Genomic DNA, 24,198 nt, shown 5'->3' on the forward strand with positions numbered 1-24,198 from the left:
TATATATTCATTAACAATAATACATTAAAATATAACATCAGATTAAAGAATAAAATTGAAAGATAAACTTCGATACAAACAAATAACATTCTTAATTTAATACAATTTCAATACCATGAATAATTTCAACATGATCCAATCAAACAATAAAATTCTAAATTTTAAAAGGGATAAAAATTTTCAGATAATATACTATAATCTAACAATAAAAATTTTAATAATTAAAGGATTAATTTTTTTTAACTACTCATAATATATTTTAATCCATATAAGATTAAAAGGTAAACTACAATACGAGAAAATAATATTCCTAATCCAAATATGAAAAATCAAATATCATATATTCAATACATAAAATATGTATAATTTTAGTATTTTTAGATTGAAGAATCCCTTAAAAATTACATATAATATATCTTAATCCAATAATAAATATTCTAATATTAAAAAATTGATAAATATTTTTAAACTATAAAAATTTCAATATTTAAAGAATCAAAATAAAAAATTTATTTTCAAAAAAGGTAAGAAAATCTACCTCTTATCAATCGGATGTAACTCCTCTTCCTCCCGCTGTTGAACTCGACTAGATGAGGAACGAAGGAGAAAAATCCCTCCCTCGCCTTTAAATAGGAGGAGGTAAACCTCTATTAAAAAAAAATTATCTTAATTTTTATATTTATTTAATATGAATCATTTTTATTTAATATTATAATAAATATAATATTATCCTATTTGAAATGCTTAATAATCATTTCCTAATTTACAATGGTAAATAAGAAAACAAGATTAATATTTCCTAAATTAGAATGATAAATAAGAAAATAAAAATTGATTCCTAAATTAAATATTTGATTTGATTACATTTTGACCAACTATAAACGAGAAGAAAGAAAATAAGGGCTTGAGAATTCATTTTGAGCAGAAAGTATGTTTCTGGGGTGGTGTTCAGTCTACTTCTAAAACCACCTTGCCAGGTATAATTCTTTTCTCTTTCACCTCATGAGCTTTTCTAACTTTGGCAATGGGGACTGCCATTTTGAAGATTCATTTTGAGCAGAAAGTATGTATCTTCAGCTTCCCGGCTTCTGAAAGCCTGCGGAACTCGTCTAAACCTTCAGCATCAGCCCTCATGTACGTCCACCAGTACTCTGATATTTTCAACATCACCAATATTTATCAGTACTAAGACATGATCTCAATAACTGATCACATTTCTGGAATGTTAACAAGATAAATTTACTTTTTTCAAACATGTCTCTGAAAATAAAAGCATGCAACAGGTAATCAAAGAAAGCTTTTATCTTCATGCTTCACGAAAGAGACTACAGAAACTTTAAAAGATCAAGCAGTGTGATTACAGCTACTGGCATCTTGTATTGTAGTAGGGAATTCTATAAAATCTAATCTGATAATGGAAGTTTGCATTCCGCTCTAATATGTAACTCCATGGAGAAACTCCAACTGGATGAAGGTAAACTCCATAAACATAAAACTAACTGTGAGACAAAAATCAACAATCATGGATCCTCAAAGGTGAACTACACCAAATTGGCCATACTGGTCTATCATCAGTTGAATTGTCATTTTGAACTTGCAGTATATCTTCTCCTGAATTGTTGGTACCCATAGTGATTGTAGCCCTCTTCCTCCATAAGAGTTTCCTTACTAAATTTTAATGTGACCTCTAGGAATTCTGGTGATCATACTCAGGTGGGAATCTCAACTTATTGTTGAAAAATATAAAGTGTGAATAAGAGGAAGAGGATGGATGGATCATTGTAGAAGTACAACACAGCAATCACAACATGCATGTGATCCATCAATGTCCCACAACTATGCAACTGGAACGCCAAAATTTAATCATAATGTACTAGTTGCAGTAGCATAATTGAACTATTAAGAGTCAAAAAGCTAAGAAGACAACTATATTAACTGTGCTCTAATCATGAAAAATATTAATTTAGGTAGGTTAGAAACCCCTCATCCCTCATCTTTAGTTAATTTCATATCAGTAGGAAATACGCAGGAGGAGGGGGGGAATTTACAACCAGGTTAGGAAATTGCAATTCCCAACCAACTGAAGGCAACCCAATTAATAATATAATACCTAATATAATACTTCACTCAAATTAACCTACTTGGAGCAGGTTTGGATCATGATTGCTACCCCTACAGAAACACCACATGCTAGAAATATCATAGCAAGGCCACTTGAGAAGAATCCATCATCAAGAATTACTGTGATAGTAAACCCTGGATCCTTACCCTTGCCCTTTGAAGGACATGTTATTTTATCAATTATATAAGTAACTGAAAAAGAGAGAAACAGCTTTGTACCTATTCCATGAGAATATCGATACTGAAGTTGCTTCTTTAGCAAAATAGTAGTGGCAACAGGAATACCAATGACCAACCCATACTTATCAGCTAAAGAAGCTGTTTCTCCCTATAACATTGGGGGTAAAGTTCAATTTCAGTGACAGCACATTAAAAGAAGATGGAGATGATGAACAAAAAAGGGAGTTGCAGGGGATCAAAACACTAATGATTTGAGAAAACAGATCCCAGACACTTGCCTGTAGCGTCATAGCGTCCACCTTTCTTCAGAAGATTGATTCCTGTTCTCTCAGTTTCAGGTACACCTATAGTGTCAAGAACAGCATCAAACTGTCCTTTAATTGCAACTTCTATGTCCTGTAAATGCATGATGGTATGATGTCCAGTGAGCAACAAACTAACCAATCGTATAACTAGCTAGAATGAGACTGTAACAGACATTCGTGTTCATTTAAATGAATCATGTGTTGCATCATTCATGTACCACTACAAGAAGTACTACGATAACTTCTGTTGCTATCAATCTTTAGCTTCTATCATTTCTGTTCTTTCCTGCCAGTTGTAGTACTCTCCAGTCTCCACGATATTTCACAAAATGCTTGTTATTATGATACATTAAAGCTGAATTAAATAAGAACTTCTTCACTAGAAAATGTTCTTTTTTCTGGTGCATGTGTGTTTGCTATCTCAAGTAGCTTCGTATGAGGCTACTTATGCGTGCTTCTTTTATCCCTTTTTTTTGGAAGGAACAGGGAGGAACATACTAAACAAGCTTTTCTTTTCTTTACTGAGACAAAAAGACTGATAGACAGAGCCCCCAGAAACCAGAAGAAGCTGGGCACAGCAAATTGAGTTAAAAGCTTGGTTCAATGACAAGCAAGCATCTCAATTTCTAGGATGAATTCTACCATCCCCCCTTGAAGCAAATGAACACCAAGATACCCAATTTGACTTCTCAAATAGTTTGCAGGTCCAGTTAGTTGCAGAAATCCTGTACTAGCACGACAAAATGAACAACTACTGGAAGTCAAGCTTCATCCACTTAGAATATTATGCTAACATGAAAACTTTGTCTACAATTACCTGGAAAATTTAAAATACTCTTATCATCTGAAACAGAATTTAACTTTGTGCTTGGCAGTTCAATGCATCTTTTTGCCGATTCTAGATATCTATTGGCAACATCATGCTAATAGCATGTGCATTGCGGTAAATATAAGTATCTTCCTCACAACAAAGAGAAAAACTACATAGTAATTTATAATCATTTGCATTTTCCACATTAATAAAATGTATGTGTAATGACATTAAATAAACTCCAGATAATTTAATTTAGCAATCTTTCCTACTGGATGATTGTGTGATTATAGCAAAATGATTGCTTATTTGCAATCACAACAAACATTTTCATGTTTAAAACCAAGCGTCTCCCAAACCACAACTGTACAGTCACACAAGGGATAAGTTCCTCTAAGTGGCAACTACTCAGGTATACGACACTTACCTCAGCAGTATAATCAATGGCTTGTTCAGCACCAAATGCCAAAACTCGCTCAATGCTCTGGCTTCCACATGTAGCTGATACACTGCACCCCGCGGCAACTGCAATCTGAATTGCAGCTAGTCCAACTGCTCCTCCCCCACCTAGTACTAACAACCTTTGACTGCATAAATAAACAGCGAGCAATAGCAGGAACGAATAAGATACTGTGGCCAAGTTAACAACCTTTTGTATCTGAATAGTGTATCGTCTAAGATTTTAGCCTAGCATTTTACAAGTTTGTTTAATCTTGAGAACATGATGTGCAGAAACCAGATGCACTGAGTTCAGTTGAACGAAAACAAGTGTCCTGAATCAACCATAATCATATGCTTGGAAATTGGAATTAATCCTTTGGCACCAGACCAAGACATGTTATATTACAAAACCATTTTGATTTTCATCATCCCCTCGACATATTTCAAAATACCCAGAACTCTTCACGCGTATAATAAGAAATAAAAGCACAAATTGTAGCAGAAAACCAAAAACTATTTGGCTATATTAATAAAGATAACTACTGCAAAGTATGTCAGCAAAAGAAAACGTTATTCTGTGCCTGTAGATGAATAATCACTATAACATGTCAAATAGACATCTGCTACTCCATAAGAAATTGACATGTCCTTTGGGAAGACTCTGAGCAAAGCAACTGGACATACCCATTAGTTATTCGAGCTGTACTTTATAAAGCACGCCAAGCTGTCAATGCAGCAAATGGTATTGCACTTGCATCCTGCACAATCACAAAGCTTTCTAAGATGTACCATGGTCCATAGATGTCCCCAAGTATTCAGATGCAGCATCATTAAAGCATCCCATTTTCTCTAGATATGAACTTTAAGAAAGCATTGGTGCTGCTATACATATCTTGAATCAGTTTGTCACAAATATCAACTTGTTCCTATTTCAACAAAGACAGCAAAGGCAATCCATCAAGATGACATTCATTATTTATAACCATAGAAAACAATGGTGCTTTGTATTTATTCCGTGGTGTCACGGACTTAGCTGGTTTTGCCTAAGTCGTGCGGCACCCTCGCGCGTCCGTCCGCAAAGGTCAGTCTCCCCGAAGCCTCCCATTGTCCCTTAGGACCAACAAAAGAGAGAACGGGTTAAAGAGAACGCCTCAATCGGGATCCACAAGCAAACATGTCCGAAAAACACTTCAAAGACAATGCAAATTACAAACAGACTTTACAAGCTCTGAACAGTGGCACAACAAAGGATAAAATGGTCCATTACAGACCGAAAATCTCTCGCACGTGTCCACATGACACAACCTTTATTTACAAGCCTAAAGAGGCCACCAACCCAACTAAAATGGGACTATTAAGCCTTCGGCCGCCCCTCTACATGCTGTACAAGGCATGAACATGTCAAAAGACACGGACATACATAAGCATTACATCAAACACCCTGTTTCAAAGTTTGTCCGTGACATTCTCCCCCACTTATTCCTTCGACGTCCTCGTTGAAGCCTTTGTCGACACTGCAACTCCTCGCCTTTGCTGAGTCTTCAATCTTCTGCTCCGGCTACAATGCGCCTCTTGACTCTCAGCTGCTCTCCGCTGCTGTTTTTGAGTAGTCGAACCTTTGATCCGCCATGCTGCTTCAACTCACCAGTGACTCTGACTCTGGTGTGGGGTTGGCTGAGTTGTGTTGATCATTGTTGATTCCTGCGGATCCCCCAGATGAAGGAAAAGACCATCCTTACTGTGCTAGTCTCTCAAATTCCTCATGCTGCTTGAACTGGGTGGATGCTTGTTGGAGCTTTAACGAGCATCATCTCGCAAACTTCTGAAATTTTGGGTCCTTCCTCTACAAAATTTGCTCATTGACTCTTCTTTCACTTAGTTGTCACATCCAAGTAGGTTCGCATCACTTCCGCTTTCGATTGGCATTTCGTTGGGAAATGAAGCGGACAATCTACTCTCAGTAGCACTGATCACCGTTGGTGAGGATTTGACAACTATTGTCTTCCATTATCTTCGAAGGGTCTTTGAACATATGCAGAGCTCCTCTGCTGGATAGATAAGAGAATTAGGGTACTCGGTTTCGCCCATTCTCTTAAGAGTTGAGAAGGCAAAGGTTACTTGACTTCGCCCGCCTCCTCGAGGTTGTACTTCATGCATCGAGCTGGTTACTGGCCTTCGCCTGCTCTTTGCTCACACTTCTGAAGCACATGAAGTGTTTGCACTCCTTGCGTTGAGTTAGCTACTGTGATTCACCTTCTCAATGCCATCGAACTTTTGGAATGCAGGAAGTTTTCACCCCAACTTGGACTAGTTCTCTTATAGGTTTGGTCGCCTCTGGGATTGTACCGTCTTCTCCATCAACCCTGCCGCCTACTCCTCTGAGTAGCAAAGGTACAGCACCGCGTACTGCCTGCTTCGTTCCTTGGTTATGCACTCTTGCATGACCCGAAGTCTTTCACTTTCGGCTATCTTGATGAGAAGCACATTGACACCGGTCTTACGAAGTTCTTCGGCCTCTGCCCTTCAGCCTTGTCTCGGTACTTGGAGATTGCCTCTGCATGCTCCACCTCCTCGGCCCCTTTCACGACCAAGCGCTCTCCCTCCATGAGAGCAAGGGATCAATGACTTTCACGGAAGTCCCGCCTCTGCGGTACCATGGCGCTGCCATGCCCATGGCACTACTATCCGTCGCCTCGCCTCTGAATCCCTTTTCTTCACAATCAGTAGATATGTCTCCATGGCACTCCTCTGAGTCCACCTCTATTCTAACTGATGCTTGATTTTGGGTAGCTAAGTCCCTCTGGACTCGTCGTCGCTTCCTCGCCCCTTTCGACCCCCTGCTTCAACACCTCTGTGTTCTCCAAGCAGACTGTTTGGTCGATGGAAAGACAGACCGCAACTCCCATGCATGGCCTCTGCCATCATGTTGTAGGGTTTGCACCGATTCTGTTCTCCTTAGCTTCCTTGGTAGCAACGTTCGCTTACTCGGTCTTGTCCTCTGACTTGCCGGGCTCCCTTAAGCGAATATGAGCTCTGGAGCAGTCCAACTCTCCAGCTGCTTCGATCATACCTCTGCATGATCAAGTCCCTCCCATGGAACTCACTGGTACTTGCATTCAAACTTTTCCCTTAGTGGAACACAGCCCCCATATGCTGATGACCAAGGTTTTCATCCGATACAAAATTCAATGCACGCCCGGAAGACCCGCCTCTGCGGTACCATGGCCTTCACTCCTTGAATCCATAGCCCTTCTTGCCGTCGTGTTGTTCACCGAAGTGGAGCTTCCAGTAGCTCTCGATCATACCTCCATATGATCAAGTCCCTTCCGGGACTATGTCGTGTGTATCGCATTGCCACGAACTGTTCAACCACGATCCGCTGCACCATGTCGCCTCCTGGTGACATCTCCATTGCATTCTGATCCTTGTGGAATAAACTCGAATTGTGAACCCTCAATGTGTGGCCTTTGCCAATACATCGCAGGGTCTCCTCCACCTTCGATTTTGTTTGCTCCTTTGGCAATCGACCTTCATCCACCCACTCTTGGGTCACACCTAGATGAAGCACCGCTCTAGGACAGTCCGTCGCCTAGTAGCTCCCGAAGTCCATCGACTTCACTATAATTTGTGCACCATTGTCTGGATCCTGGGCCTCTGCCCCTACCAGCACAATCTCTGCTGCGCACCGCTTCCTTCATAGCAACTCGAATGGCAACACTATGGCATATTCTTCAAGAGTACCCGCCTCTGCGTCCTCTTGCCCCGTGCTAAGGCCTTCTGTACCCAACTTCGCCTCCGCAAATTGAGTCGCCTTAGTTCCTCCATCAAATGCTTCTCCGAGATAAGGTGCATGTGCCCCGAAGCTCCCTTCGTCTTTGGCACCATGCAAGATGAGTCCGCTCCGTCAGAATGAAGGACCCATGGAACAACATGGTCCTACTCTTGCCTCTGCAAGAGTTCATGTCCTTGACCTCTGTCTAAGGAAAGCACTGTGCTTTTGCTCCACGTTCCAACTTCTATGCTGGCTCCCTTCATGCGGCTTGAGTACTTCGCCAAGTTACACCCAAGTTGCTCCGCTCCTCGTTTTTGCATTGAGTCGATGGTGGCCCTCGTGCCCACCATTCCACGGGTCAGCCCTCCCTTGAGTCCGATCTCCACATCGACTCCAAGTGTGCCTTCATTTAAGTTGCTTTGGGTCGCTCCCCTACTTGATCTCGCAATGCATCCACCAATGCATTCTCTCAAGCGAGATCATGCGACGACTCCTCGCCGCTTGCTCAGTCCATCGAGCTTCGTGGAGTTGTTGTTTGTTGAGGTACTCCTCCTCAACATGTGAGGTCCGTCTCACATGATTCTCCCTCTGGAGAGCCGGGACTTATCCCTCCTGGATAACTGTCCCATTGGAGCAACATCTCTCTTCGTTTCGGAGACCACCATCCCCTTGGACTACTTTGATCTACTGAACAAACTATGCATTGTTCTGCCTCCTGCAAACGCATTTGCTAGATTGCGACTCCCCGTCAATACAGTCCCCGCTGCACCCCTCAAGGCCTAGCAACATGCTGAACTCATTGCACACTTCAGCCTCCTACGGACGTATCCTTCACATGCCGAAGAGAAAGTTTCAATGCTCCATGGCGCCGAGTTTCGGTCACCTTGGGATGGCCACGAACATTCCATCGTCCGCATACAAGCCCATGCATGAGTACCGAATTCTTCGAGTTAGCAATTCCCCTCACCTCTGTGAGCTTTGCAAAACTCTTTCGGTCGCTGAGCAACTCATTCCACCTTGCCTGGTCTCATCCTTTGCCAAGCGCCTCGCTTGCCTTGAGCACCATCAAGTATGGTTGTCAACGTTGAGCCGTAGCTCAAACTCAGCCATCCCAACCTTTGTGCGCTCCACATTCTTCCAAGCTTGCCTGTTCTCGTGGTGCCTCTTGCGCGAAGGGTTGGCCATTCCTCTGAATGCCAAACTCAAATGCCCGCTCCTCTGACTGCCCTCAACGCAGCCCCGCTAGGTCCCTCACGTTTGCATGCTAAGTGTTTCTATGAGTGCTTGTCCCGCTCTGATACCATGTGTCACGGACTTAGCTGGTTTTGCCTAAGTCGTGCGGCACCCTCGCGCGTACGTCCGCAAAGGTCAGCCTCCCCGAAGCCTCCCATTGTCCCTTAGGACCAACAAAAGAGAGAACGGGTTAAAGAGAACGCCTCAATCGGGATCCACAGCAAACATGTCCGAAAAACACTTCATAGACAATGCAAATTACAAACAGACTTTACAAGCTCTGAACAGTGGCACAACAAAGGGTAAAATGGTCAATTACAGACCGAAAATCTCTCGCATGTGTCCACATGACACAACCTTTATTTACAAGCCTAAAGAGGCCACCAACCCAACTAAAATGGGACTATTAAGTCTTCGGCCGCCCCTCTACATGTTGTACAAAGCATGAACATGCCAAAAGACACGGACATACATAAGCATTACATCAAACACCCTGTTTCAAATTTTGTCCGTGACAGTGGGGTGCTCTGTGTAATTTTAGGTGTATGAAGAGTTTCTGTTTTGAGATCTCACAAGGAGTAGAAGATGGCCCATTTTCTAACTAGCCAAGTTTGCCTGAATTCCAAATTGCCAACAGTTAGTTTTCTAGTTCACCCTTGGTAAAACTTGGAAAAAGGAAAGACATGTTGGTGTCACACACTTCAAAAATAACTAAAAGAAACAGCTGGTAAGTACACACATGTTTCTCCCTCACATTTGCATGTAACAATTTAAAATATTTACACTTGAAGTATCAAAAAGTTAAAGCAATAAAACTGAATTTAAATAGAACAATAGCTAGAAAATCATATTTGGATGTCCTAGTCTGAGTAAAAAAAAATTCTTAAAAGCACAAAGCCACTATCTTTTTTGACCAAAATGGCTCAGAGAACACTGAAGAAGAAAAAGTTTCTTCCACTGAAGAAAGTCTTCAAGCAGCAAACAAGATGTTTAGGCCTCATATAGAGCATTTTCTAGTGACTCAAGAATCAAGCTGCTAAAGCTTGACATACAAACACAAGGTTGATAGCATAATGCATGAGTACATTGGCTAACTGCTGTTGGTAATAAACATTTTTCTAGCCATGCTAGATCATGGTCCTTGTAACTCATGATTTTCTAGTACTGGAAACATATCAATGGAAGATATTGAATAACCAATGACAAGTCTTGATCCTGTTCAAACAGAATAGAGGCAGGTGGAAGCCATCAAGAGTTGCAGAATATAAATGATCCAAACCAATCTTACTCTTCACATGTGTTACAGAAGGTGGTTTAAGCGTCAACTCATCTTCTGAGAGAATGGCATAATCTGCATAAGTACCCCTAACAGCTGTTGGATGTAGTGCACCGAAAACTTCTTGACCAACAGTCAGTGAAGAAACTGAAGTTCCAACAGCTGCAACTTCACCGCTAATGTCACGACCAATAATTAGAGGCAAAAGTGGTTCAAAAATGGAACGGCCATAACCAGATCGCATCTGAAATAACAAAATTTAAATCTCTTCAATAAGATTATATATTAATATATTTAGTTAGAAAATCAATGGATGCTAATTTACATATGATTCTGCCTTTGAGGTTACGTTGGAGATTATTTGTACTTTGCATCCACATAAAACTTAAGCACTGACAACTTAAACTTTTTGTATTATGTTACCGTAATTCTCAGGAATTATGCTTAAGTTTCTAGAGTCCCACTGCCTTTCCAATAGTGACATTAGTTACACTAACAGTATGAAAAAAAAAAAATTGCAAAAGCATTTGTCATAAGTTCAACCATTAACTGACCCATGATCTTCTCATGATCCTTTCGGAATCATTTCCCACTCTTTCCACAATCATATCCCTATTTGTCTTCTGTAATTAAAACATTTCTTAAAATACTACCATGTTGTGATTACACCATTATCTTATAATTTATAAATTTGCAAGAACTACAATATAAGTGGGGTTACTAATTTGGATCCAGGTGCAAAAGAAGATTCAAAGGAAGTCATATTAATTCTTGACCATTTATAGGCTCCAACCATAAGGAAACAAGCTTTAATTAGCTTCCCTTGTTACTGCTATGAAGAGTTATTATTCTTTTTCACTATTCTTCAGTTAAGAGACACTTACACACCACTATTGACGTACTTATCAAAAGATCAAAGTCCTCATGTACCTTACCCATCCACTTCCAAAAAACCTTTTCAACGACCACAATCGAGTCCTTTCTTGTGTCTTGGATCATTACGAGTATCCATTTTGTGTTGTATCTTAAACATTGTTTGTTCTCCACCGGGGCTCCTGACCTTCCTAAGTTTCATGCATTTCTCTCTTTATCCTTCCAACTCTTGCACTCTTTCCTCCCAATACCTCCAAGTCTATCTCAATTTTATGAGATCGTCAACATTCCTCACCATATTCTTACATGATAATTCAATAGCATCTATAAGTCTCACCGCACCATCAGCCTTACATCCCCCAAAACTCATCTTTAGTTCACCGTTTTGTGGGAGGAACCGTTCGACCTTTTGCTTGCTTCGCTACAAGTCCCTAATTCCCAAAGACACATGACTCGATTCAAAAGGTGAAAACTTTCGGTAGAGGATTAATTCACGAACTCACCCGCAAGTCCAGGGGATTGATGGAGACGGCGCGGGAGCGGACAAGCACGTCCCGCGGCTTTAGACTTGGGACGCCGACGGCCGGACGCACCTCGAGGACCTCGGGCCCGCCGAACCGCGGTAACATCACGGCCCTGCACGACGACACCGCGGCCGTGGAGGTGGCCCTGAGCCCCACCGCCGGCGCGAGGAGTCGGTGGCCGCCGAGCTGCCACATCGCAGGCGTCCCCCACCCCCCCGGAGCTAGTCGACGGCTTACAGCCCTGGCGGGACGCGACGGGAGCGAGAGCGGACCGCGTAGCGTGGAGAATAGAGTGCAGACAAGGGGGGCGTCGAGTCCGACCAGTTGTTGGAGTACCACCATCCCCTGGAGGCGGCGATGTGTTCTCCGGTCGACATCGAAACCGAACCCAACCCAATCGCGACACAAAGAGTTGTTTTTATCTATTTTCTTCATTATAATATTAGGATTTTTAAATATGTATCCTCAACAAATTCAGAAATATCATAGAGCGATTTTTCTACAAAATATTCATATTTTTTGGTATTTATAATCAGTATCTCTCTCTCTCTCTCTCTCTCTCTCTCTCTCTCTCTTTTTTTCTCTCAAACTATCCCTCAAGAATTTTTCTACCTATTATAGGATTTTAGCCTATTACAGTGTTTTTACCACCATAATAAATATATTATAAAATTTATTTAAAAACACTATAAATGAACCAAATAAAATCAAAATATACTAAAAACTATTTGATATATAATATTATAATTAAAAAAATATTTATAATAGTTTTGTTATAATGTTTTAATCACCATAATAAAAACACTGTAAAACCTATTCAAAAATACTGTAAATAATTTAAATAGATTCTTAATCTCAATAAAAACACTAGAAACGAGCCAAATAAAAATATTATAATTGTTAAAAACCAATAAAAAATGAGTAAATTTTTTTTGAAAGATATTTTGACTAAATTTTAAATTAGAGATACTTCTTAAAAAATAGTAAACGATATTTTTTAAGAAATGTATATATTTATGCCATCTACTTAGGTGATAGACTATGGCGAGAGACATGGAGAAGAACTTTTATGTGTGCAAATTGAAGACCAACCATTTATATTTTATAATTTAATTATAAAAAATTAGAATTCTAAAAAAATATTTTTTTTGGAAATAGAATATTCTATTTGTTCCTAAATTCAAAAAACAAATTGTTACATTTGTAATCTAATTGTTATATATATATATATGTTTTATTATTTAAATTGGATTATTTTTTAAAAATTATGTATTAGATTTTTTTTCTTCAAAAGATACCCCTCTTTTACTTTTTTCCAACAGAATATTTAATTTTGAAAATATCTAAAATACCCTTAAAAAAAAATTCAGTCATAAATTATTTTCAAAAGATACCCCTCTTTTACTTTTTTCCAAACAGTATATTTATATTTGGCTCGTTAACTGTATTTTATTGAGGTATTAAAATATTATATATTATTAAAAAATATTTTATTGAGGTATTAAAAGATACTATAATATTATATTTTTAGACTTGTTAAGATAGTAGTCCATTTAAATTATTTATAATATTTTTAAGTGGTCAAAATATTAGAACAGGCTAAAAATATTATAACAGACGAAAAATATTTAATATGGCTTTTGTAAATGATATCAATAATTTAAATACGGTACTATTTGAAAAAAAAAAAAAACATGAGGAATACTGAGGTACTGTTTGAATGTCAGTATCTTTTTTGGGGCAAATCGCGCATTTAAATATCCAACATAACGGTGTATGTGAGGAGGGTTCGATACACCGGTTTAAGCCCCCTCGGTGAACAGTTTCCAGTAATACCCACTCGACGAAGGATAGGGTAGAAAGGAGAGGCCGAGGTGGGCGGAGAGGCTTCTAGGGTTTGGGCGAGAGTTGACGCGACCGCGAGCGAACCTAAGAAGCCATCCCTCTCTCGCTTCCCCCGCTTCTTGACCTCGATCGCGGTATAGCATGGGGAGGGGCAGGTTCAAGGCCAAGCCCACCGGCCGCCGGAACTTCTCCACGCCCGAAGAGATGGGTAATCGTCTCCGATCGCCCTCCCTTTCGTGTGTTCTTTACAATTCTTTCAGCTTCTAGGGTTCCCACGGACGTTTCTTGCTTTCTTGCTCAGATCTTTGGGATTCTTGATTCTTTTCCGTTGGTTCTTGTATGCTGTCTGGGTTGTCCTGCGTCTGATGCAGCATGGTCCGTATGTGGCGTACGGTTCTTTTTAATATGTAGACCGCAAACATCCCTTGGATGCTATGTTAGTTGTTAGGTTAAGCAAGGGCATGGGGCTTTTCGTTCAGGAACTCCGCTCCTTGGGTTTTTGTTGATCCAAGTGGTAAAAAATCGTACTAGTTTACCGGAGGGTGAATTGGGAATAATAAGTAAAAATATGTATATATCCATGTAGATGTGCATGGAAAAATGGAAAGAAGTTATGGAGACTAATCGATAACTTGAAAGAAGTTATGGAAACTAATCAATAGCTTGGATGATATTGATCTTGTAAACACAGTAGACACATGTAATTCAATCTTCTTTTTGTTTTTTAAAAATGGAATTTTTAATTCTTATTTTCCATCAGATGTGGTTGTAACTCAAGATCTTTGGGTCACTGTAATTCTTTCACATCATTGCAAAGAAAACAACCTTGTTTAAGGCTTCAATATTTCTTCTCTCTTAGGATATTATTTGTATTGCATCAAAATATCCTGCTGCTTAAGGTTCAAAGATTAATTCATGGTGATTTATATCAGGCTCATTGAGATAGATTGAGCAGAATATTTTCTGAAGCCAGATATTGAAAAAGATTATAATAAATGGGAAAAGAACTGGAGACAGTGATTAAGAAAGTCAAATGAAGCAGACAAGAAATATAACACATTACTGTTTGGCTTGTCAAGTGTCTTTGATGTCATGGTCAGCTTATCTCATTCTTGGTCACAGTATTGAACCAATGCAAAGAAAAGAAGCCGTAGAGTTTGTCCTCCTCATTTCTTTGTTATGTAGGAGTCCTTTTTTTTTTACGAACATAGTTGTGTTTCTCATGGATTGTTTTCTAACAGACGCACTCCGCTATAAATTATATGATTTACATTTAACTGTTTGATCTTTCATAGACTGCAGACAAGATTTTTTTTAATTGTTGAAAAGTGATGTCAGAAGCTGTGCTTTCATCGAATTGTGAACAATTATTGTTTCTTTTTCTGTTTAGTTCTGTTCTCATTTGAGTTTTAATAATAAGATTGATATATTGTTGGTTGGGGATCTATGCAAAAGTTGCTATGGCTCTATGGGTTTGTCTTGGAACCTGCGAGATAAGCTTGTGGCTAAAACTTTTATAATTGATATTAAAGGAATGGGAGTAAAGTTGGAAGTTCATAACAAATCAGTGGAAGAAAGTTAAAAGTTGGAAGTATGTTGGATCTATTTTTCATCAAGAAGGTAATATAGATTAAGATGTTGTATTTTGCAGTTTGAGTTAGGATGATTAAAGTGGACCAAGGCATCAGGAGTTTTGGATGATTATCATGTGCCTTCTAGCTTATAAGAAATTTGTACACACTTGTTCAGAAATGACGTGTAAGTAATTAGTATTGCAAAGATGAGAATGATGAAATAAAATTGTGATATTACTAAAAATGATAGTAAAAATAATGTCTCAATTAATGAACAATTAGGTGTAGTTTTGACTGAGAATGAAACTAGAGAGTATTGTTTAAGATGGTATGAACATTTGTAAAGAAGATCCGTAGATGCACTGGATAAATGAAGTGGATTAATTATGATTGCTGATGTGAAGAGTTGTAGAGGAAAACCTAATAAACTTTTATTTGAAACTATTAAAGATGATCAGGTTGTTATTAGCTTGACTACTGTTATTTCTCTTAATAGATCTATATGGTGCCAAAAGATCCATGTAAGAGACCCCTACAGTTGGGAGATCATGGTTTGTTGTTGCTGTTGTTGTTGTTTGTGGCTTAGATTGCATGTAAATCTCTTGGTAAAATTCAAATATACCATTTATTCTCTGTGGAGTGGAAGCTCAAGACGTCACATTGTCGAGCATTTTTGAAGTAATAAGGAACTTTGTTGTTAGAAGTTCACTGTACACATCAATAGTGAAATATAAACAATGGTTATAACAAATTTAAGAATCAAACAGAGAGAGCCTTGTTTCCAGTCCACTCCTTTTTACTCTGACTTTGCATTTTAGGTGATTCATGCATAGTTTTAGAACATAGGAAGAAAATTTTGTAGGTGCAGTCAGCAACATCTGTGATTGACATGGCTTATAATTTGTTGACATGAGTTCCTATTTAATGAAAAATTTTCTTTGAAGGTGACTTTTTCAGATATCTTACATATTTGTTATATTCATTAGCACTTGAAATTTTAGTGCAGCATTGTGGAATCATCACTTATATATTTATTTGAAAGAAGCTGCTGGAGTGTTCTTTTGCGACTTAGCTTCTCTAGTTTGTTACATATATATTTGTTTATCTTTGGCTTCTTATTCTTCACCAGTAGCTGTGAAAATGACTATCTTATAGGGGAGCTTGAGATGACTTATGATTCAAAAGTATGATAAAGCCCTTTATAGCTGTTAATTGTAGATAATTATTTCCATTTTGCTTGTTTGTAGGTTGGTTGTCTGCATATCTGGGGTTGACAATGCTTAGTTTGTCTAAAAGATGATATGGCTTGAATCCCACAAACTGTAGTAGATCTAATTGAAGTCTTTGCTTTTAGATTGCTTTTGCAAGTAACATGTTTCTGCTGTTCAATATTGTTGCAGCTGCTGGCTCCTCAGCTCGTCCTCGCACCTTCAAAAAGGTTGGCTTGTTTAAAAAAATGATACATTTTGATACTGGTATAAAAATAGTTTATAGTCATTTTTTTTTTTTTTTTCATTGTCATTATATGGTGCTTGTTATTCTTACTCTCTTACTCTCCCTTAAACTTTTCTATGTTGTTCATTGTTTGTATGCTAGTAATTAACTCATCTCAGTACCTCTAAATGAACTGCCTGTGCATTTTCTTTTTAGAATGTTCACAAGTTTTGTAAGTACATCTAAAGTATCTTCAAATCCTTGAATAAGGGATGATAAGCCATGCTACGGTTGTGTGTAGGGTATTTAGAGAGAGAGAGAGAGAGAATATAAAAGAGAAAAATAAACAAGCATACAACTTAATTATAAACTCAATTCATAAAATACAATCGCTTTTTCTATGAGCTATAATGCACAACAAACTCAGTGAAGGGTTTCCTATTCTGACTATCTTGGTATCTTTTAACCTATATAGACCACAAAGTTCTTGTAACATTATTACTTAGAGCTAAACAATTTTGTAAACAAAATTACAACTAACGTTCATCATTTTGCCCGGACTGGTCTGAGCACTAACTGGTGCGCGAACCCACCCTGGTCCTGTCGATTGTATAAAAGGGAAGTGGGAAACCCACTTCTCACATGAGCGCCGCCTCCAAAGTGCTCGTGAGCATTGCCTTCAATGATACGATCGACGGCGACCTCCGCTTGCAGCAACCTCATTGCACTGCCACGTCTCAAGTAAGGTCTGTTCACTACTTCCTCTTCCTTCTTCCTCCTCTGTCGCTTCCTCTTCTTCCCTCTTTCTTCCTCCTTCCTTTGCCATCCCTTCCTCTTGTCCCTTTTTTCTTCCTCTCCGAAACACTAGTACCTACTGGTATATCGTATGTCAGTACACTGGTATAGACGGATATATGCCGTGTCGTCAGTCGGCCAGCACGCCGGCTTGGACTGGTAAGGTGAACCTTTATTACAACAATGATAGATCTAAACACTAAGAATTTGATTCATAGTAATATTCTTCAATCTTCTCAATAATGCAAACAGTGCCAAATTTGAATCTAACCTAATCTTCACAAAATAAGACTTGACCAAAAGCTGAATACATCAATTTCATGATGCATATTAACCCCACTGTCTTTTGTGAACGTTTCCCCCATAAGCCTTCTTGTTTATATACTTTTGCCTGGTTACAATGAATGGAGAATTGTTACCTTCTAGATTGGCCACTGTGAATTGTTTCATCATATATATATATATATATATATATATATATATATATATTATTGAGCATCTTTGCTGTAAGGGTCTCATAGCCCTTTTTATGTCCAACAGAAGGAAGCTGAATATAGTGAAGAGGAGGAACCCGGGGAGGAAAGTGGAGGGGACTCTGAACAAGAGACTGAGGTGCTATTTTTTGCTTGTATATCTATCGTATATCTTTGTGAATGTTGATGCTTCCCTTGTTTAACTGCTTTGTCAGATTAAAGTGTAATTCTTTATTGTTTTTTGCAGAAAAAGAAGGGCATTCTTCACATTAGTGAGATTCAGAACCCAAACCTCGTAAAACCAAAAAACATGAAAGCTAGAGCAGCTGATGTAAGTGGGATGTTTGTTCTTGTTTATGATTTCATATAGAATCCTTGCTGTCATCACAGACATGCATTTATCTGGCTTTGCCTACTTGTTTATTTTAACCACATGTTTGTCAAGTTACCTTGGTAGATTTTTTTCTCAGGTCTCAAAAGTGGTTATGATGAAGCTATGAACTTAATTGTGTTGTATGGCATTAATGTTTAAGTGGTCATGGTTTGTAGGCAGTCAATTTGTCACATAGCATATGCACAGTGAAAAGATTGTGGCCAATCTGGGGTCTGGGAAGAACCAAGAGATTATTTCCATGCTGCAAATGCATGTGGTTGAATCAATTATTCAAAGTGATAGGTAATTAAGTATAAATAAATAAATAAATATGAAATTAACATTAGATTATTAATAGGTAAATATGTGCTTACACCAAACTAAAATTTATAGGGGGACATTTATACGCTTACAAGAACCAGTGAAACAATAAATTATAAGAAATGAGTAAATCTGGACCACATGTGATTGTAGGGAGATAATTATAATATTTGAAATTATGATAATAGAAATGTAATTCACATATGTGGTCATATATTCTTTCTTATGTGACCGTACGTGTCTGCTGCATATGCTGCCATATAGCCTTTTATAAGGTGATCTTATGATGCATGCACATGTATGACTATGTACTGCATTTTAGAACTGATTTTAGGCTGATTACAGGGAATAAGGAAAGAGTTGGACAATAACAAAACATAAAATGATTAAATTGTTGTAAAATATACAACAGTCATTTTAGCAGTAATAGTATATCAAAAGTCATTCCATACATGACTTACAAAAAGACCTCTTGCTACAGAGGTGCTAAGCTTAATTAAAATTGATAAGAATTTCCTTAGTTCTGCATATCAGTCATTTTGGAACCAATGTTGATGTAAAATTGTATGGCTTTTTGATACTTGTACACATTGTAGAAGTTTTTGTTTGAAGCTAATGATTGGTGCCTTTTCACTTTTCTGCATTTTTTTTCATATCCACAAAATATTTGGTCATGGTCCTCCTTATTTACAAACTATTACATGTGAAATCTGCTTATTTTGAATCGATTAGCATGCTTCATGCTGTTTGTCTAAACTTCACATGGCAACTTCAAACATTTGGGTGCCTTCTCAAGCTGGACTATTTAGTTAACAAGATATGTGAATACTTACATGAATACAAACATGGCAACTTCACATGGCAACTTCAGCTGGGGAGAGCAGCAACATTATACCACATGGTTAACATAAATCTTGTTGACCTGACAAAATCATGGAGATAATTTGCAGAATTCACAAAATTACCAATGAGAGCATCCACAAAATTTCCCTTGAATTTGCTAATTTTGGCTGACATGTGAATACTTACATGAGTTAACTGAATGACAACCCACATAACTATTGAGACTGATTGGTAAATAGCTTCCTTTTCATTAGACAAGAAATTTTGGTGAGTTTGAAAGCTATGTAGAACAATTTCATAATTTTTGTTGATTTGAGACACAATGAATCTTATGGTTGAAAGGCTCCCATCTTCTAAAGCTATTTGCCTTGACTATAAATATTTCGTTAATTCTTTCTATCAACCATCTTGCTTGTAATATGTTGTTTAGAATCTTTAGATTACTTTTGATTGATTATGATTCTTCCATTCTGAAGGCTTAGGATAAGTTGTTACAACTTTTTTTAGATCGAGTAATGCTGTCAATAAATTATTTGCTGTCTATGATGGATTAATCCTGATGTTTTGGGTAGACCCACGTTGGATATGGGCCATGGCTTTAGATAGCATATGAGTTATTTTTAGAGCACCTTCTGAGTAACTTATTTTGTGGGCTTTATACATATAGTTATGGACTTGGCTTATAACAAATATGGTTTGAGAGGAGCAACAACTCATGAATGTATGGATCATTATAGGCCCGATCATCCATCTGATGAATCTTCGTTCTGGTGGGGGGCTGATACCATCAACAGTGTCAGCAATGTTATGGGATATGACGCCTCCAGGATTCCACATCACTTACAGAGATCTTGGCATTCCTTGTGGACTTGTGTGTGTTGCTGTATAGACTTAATAAGTGTGTCTGATATTTGAGTGTGGGAGATTGTGCTATTATATTTAGTTGATTTGCACATCTAGCATGTGGTATGACATGAAATATTACATGAATCACCATACACCCCCAAAGAGCCCCTTTGAGCGAACTTTTCTAAGGGTTTGACCCCATGTGGTTTGGATATTGAGTCACAAAACCAACTGCCTGTCACTCTCACTCTCCTTCCCTTCTTCTGGACCCATATTTTTTTTTTACTCCAGTGACTTTGTGGGTTAGCAGGTCTGGAGTTATAGTTGGATGCTTCTGTACCTTTTTAGCTCTCACATTGTTGAGTAAATTAAACATTAGTCTTAATATTCCACATTTAACTTCTATTTTTTCTGTTTGATCATTTCTTCTAATAATAATCTTTGTACATGTCACTGTTACTGAACTTTAATATTTTGTTCCCTTCACTCTGTTCTTTAATGAATATAAATATATTATTATGTTGTGTGGTAACTGTTAATCTGTTCCACAAAATGTTTATCGTTGCAGGTGGAAAGCACTCCTGAACTCTCTCGTAGAGAAAGGTATATGCATACCTTATGTCCTCTCAAAGCATTTGCTAATTGAGCATCCATGATTGGTTATGTAGGCTTCTACATTCTGTATTTCTTATTGCCTTATTTATCTATTTACATCATATAAGATGTTCATGTATTCATTTGGCAAGCATGTCCTAATTTTATGAGATAATGGCCTAATTATAAGATATTCATGATTTTTTTTTGCGGTTGGAGATATGCATTTGGTTTTTCCAGTCTTCGTTTTGATACTTTATTTGTCAGTTATAAGATTGGTGATTTTTTGGTAGATTTATTAAAAAGTTATACTCAGTAAGAAACAGATATATTAGGGGAATGGATAATACATGGATAAAATAAATTGAACTTTATTTTATTTTTGGATGTTAGCGTGTTGGCTTCTCACCAAGCAACAAAATAAAATAGCATTTTCAGACCACTATTGTCATTTATCACATCATTATTCTATGGGGATCTAGCACCTTTAAAAAATGTTTAATATATGATCTAGTGCTTGAGGACTCCGCCAATGGCTTGAGGAGGGATTGATGTACTAAATTTCTTGCAGGGATGGTTACCACTTGTTAGGTATTGTGTCTAATAAGTGCTTCTACAATTTTATATAGAGAATAAGCTTCCGGGGAGTACCAACTAGAAGACTAAACCATGGGATATACTGAATTATAATGGAATAATAATAGAGAAATTGTCTGAGCATGAGATTTAAGGGCTTACGATATGTCCATTTACAGGACTAGTAGTGCACCAATTCCCCTAAATTATGGTATTGAATATAATAATGCCATTATGGTATTGAATATAATAAAATTTGGAATGCTAGTGCATACTGTGGTATTTTTGTATTGAATCTTTTTCGGAAAACTAAATTGTTTTCCTTGGCAACACATCATGTGTTTTCATCCTTTTAATTATAATTAGTTGCATTTAATACAATAGTTTGAGAATAATCCAGTGACTAACTATTTAAAATAAAATATTAGTTGATAATTATGTATGTTGTAACTGTACTATGGCCCATAACAGTATGGGCATGCAGTTAATCTATTTAGGAATTCAAACTAGTATGTTACATAAGAAGCATATGGAAACTATAGCGTAATGCTATTATAATGCCTCAGTGTCCTGTCCTCAACTCTTTGCATGAGAAAAACCCATTTCTTTATTGCATTCCAGCAGTCGTCTTTCCAGATTGAATAGGATTAATGTAGATATCTCCCAATTTCTGCAGTTCTCTTTCAAACATGGTAAGCTGATGTCATCTTTTTATGTTCTCCTTTTTGTTTCCTATCTCTGAAACAGCAAAATTTTCATTCATCTGGAGGAAAATTTGACTTGAACTTGAAAAAAAAGACCCTACAGAATGCTATTTCATATTGGACATCTTTTCCTTGCTGTATTTTTCCGAGATACCTTCTTAAGAAGGATCAGCCCACTGCATGACCAAAATCTGTCCTAATGTCACCTAGATTACACTAGTATTCAGTTCACTTGCATGTTTGAAAATTGACATCAAGATACTGTTTCTCTGTCCAATAAATTTAGTGATGATTTCTTTATATTCTTCTAAAATACAATCATTCAGTTCACTTGCAGTTTTGCTTTGAGTTACCATTATAATATATTTATACTTTTGTGTTTCATGCATGAATAGTAGTATCTAAAGAACTAGACCTTTGGTCAACAACAAAAAAAAATTCTTTTTTGATCATTAAAAGATATGATAATTCTTTTAGCATTGGCCTTTTTAGGAGCAGTTAGACTTAAATGTTATGTCTGGCTGATTTTCTTCTTTGAGGCCGTGATTGTACATTTTTCCTGTTATCAAGCTTATTCAATAATAGCTTGCAGTTTTGCTTTGAGTTACCATTATAATATATTTATACTTTGTGTTTCATGCATGAACAGTAGTATCTAAAGAACTAGACCTTTGGTCAACAACAAAAAAAAATTCTTTTTTGATCATTAAAAGATATGATAATGCTTTTAGCATTGGCCTTTTTAGGAGCAGTTAGACTTAAATGTTATGTCTGGCTGATTTTCTTCTTTGAGGCCGTGATTGTACATTTTTCCTGTTATCAAGCTTATGATTTGAATTATTTTATTACTAATGCTTCTGTGATCTCTTTCTGTAGGGAAGAGATAGAGAGGCAGAAAGCTCATGAACGATACATGAGGCTGCAGGAACAAGGAAAAACAGAACAAGCTCGAAAAGATTTGGGTAACAATCACGCAAGCACTTTGCTGTTTACTCTCTCTCTCTCTCTCTCTCTCTCTCTCTCTCTCTCTCGTACTCTGTTTAAGTGATCCGGCACCATGGGAGAGGGAAAGAGAGAACGGGAGATAGAGCGAGAGAGGCATGTGGGATGAAAAAAGGAGAAACAGGAAGATAACTGTCAAAAAGGATGATAGGGATACTGGATGGTAGGCTAAATATAAAAAATCAGATAGGGAACTTAGTTTGGAAGGATTATAGGGCAGTAACCTGTGTTCCGGATTGGAACCGGCAAAATTGTGCATCCTTTTTTCTGGTCGGACTAGTAAATAGTGGTTTGGTCAGTCCGACTGGTCCGATCAGGTTTTTTTTAATTCATATTCTGATATATTTTGAGTTTCTATTGAAAAATATATATCTTTATTTTATAAGATAATAAGCATACTCTTACAAATTAAAAGTACCTACTTTTGAAGTGGCATATCATCAATGTTCTTGAACATGGGTGTTCAATTTTTTAAATATTATGGATGACAAACACAAGCATTTTATTATTGGACTTAAAGCTTACTCTTTTATCATTTGTCCCCAGTCATTGATGTTATTAAGGAAAAATGCAAGATTAATGCAACCTATGTTCGATGTATGCATGTGCCATGAGTAGCCATGAAGAGAGCATTGTTCCCCCCTTTTAAAACACCTTGTCATTCGGCACTTGTTTTTATCACATAGTAGTGATATTGGTTATTATCACATATGTCTCATTCTACTTTTGTGTTCCATAGAGCGCCTAGCATTAATACGACAACAAAGATCTGAGGCTGCAAAGAAGCGTGACGAGGAAAAAGCTGGTATGATATATATATATATATATATATATATGTTCCGTGTTACTAATTGATACCAAGGGTACCAATTCTTTGCATACTGATTGATCCCATCTCCTTACTATGCTGACAGCCAAAGAACAGAAGAGGGCTGAAGCTCGCAAATAATCAGACTTAGAGCGTGCTTTTCAGCTCCGTATGTTTGTATTTTGTTTCAAGTTGTTACTAATTGTGCGTCTGCGGCATATTAAGTTTTTACCAAATGTGCATGTCAAAGCATATTTTGGTTATTGTAGATAACGATATTTAATATAATGTTGAATTGGCAGCAGAGTTATCTTTGTGCTGTGGTGCAACTCCTGATGTGTTACTATGATTTATTACTACTCTGAATTATAAACAAAGACTATACAGCAAATCTGCTAACCCAGTAAAAGAGACAACAGAAACGAGAAGAACCAACAAATCATTCAACTGTGATACTTTTTGTTTGGTACAATA

General features: G+C 37.5%; 1 protein-coding gene and 1 pseudogene across 1 annotated transcript; one reads left to right on the forward strand and one right to left on the reverse strand.

The window, feature by feature from the left end:
- Nucleotides 1-817: 817 nt before the first annotated feature.
- Nucleotides 818-11,918, reverse strand: LOC103978388 (uncharacterized; annotated as a pseudogene).
- A 1,408-nt stretch (nucleotides 11,919-13,326) lies between these two features.
- Nucleotides 13,327-24,040, forward strand: LOC103978382 (uncharacterized). Its single transcript, XM_009394157.3, has 8 exons — nucleotides 13,327-13,589; nucleotides 16,356-16,393; nucleotides 17,725-17,796; nucleotides 17,905-17,988; nucleotides 20,609-20,643; nucleotides 22,791-22,876; nucleotides 23,656-23,721; nucleotides 23,831-24,040. The coding sequence occupies exons 1-8, from the start codon at nucleotides 13,523-13,525 to the stop codon at nucleotides 23,863-23,865; spliced, it is 483 nt and encodes a 160-aa protein (XP_009392432.1). The 5' UTR covers nucleotides 13,327-13,522; the 3' UTR covers nucleotides 23,866-24,040.
- Nucleotides 24,041-24,198: the final 158 nt, after the last annotated feature.

Source organism: Musa acuminata, chromosome BXJ1-3 (genome assembly GCF_036884655.1).
Source record: "Musa acuminata AAA Group cultivar baxijiao chromosome BXJ1-3, Cavendish_Baxijiao_AAA, whole genome shotgun sequence".
In the NCBI taxonomy this organism is placed as follows: Eukaryota; Viridiplantae; Streptophyta; class Magnoliopsida; order Zingiberales; family Musaceae; genus Musa; species Musa acuminata.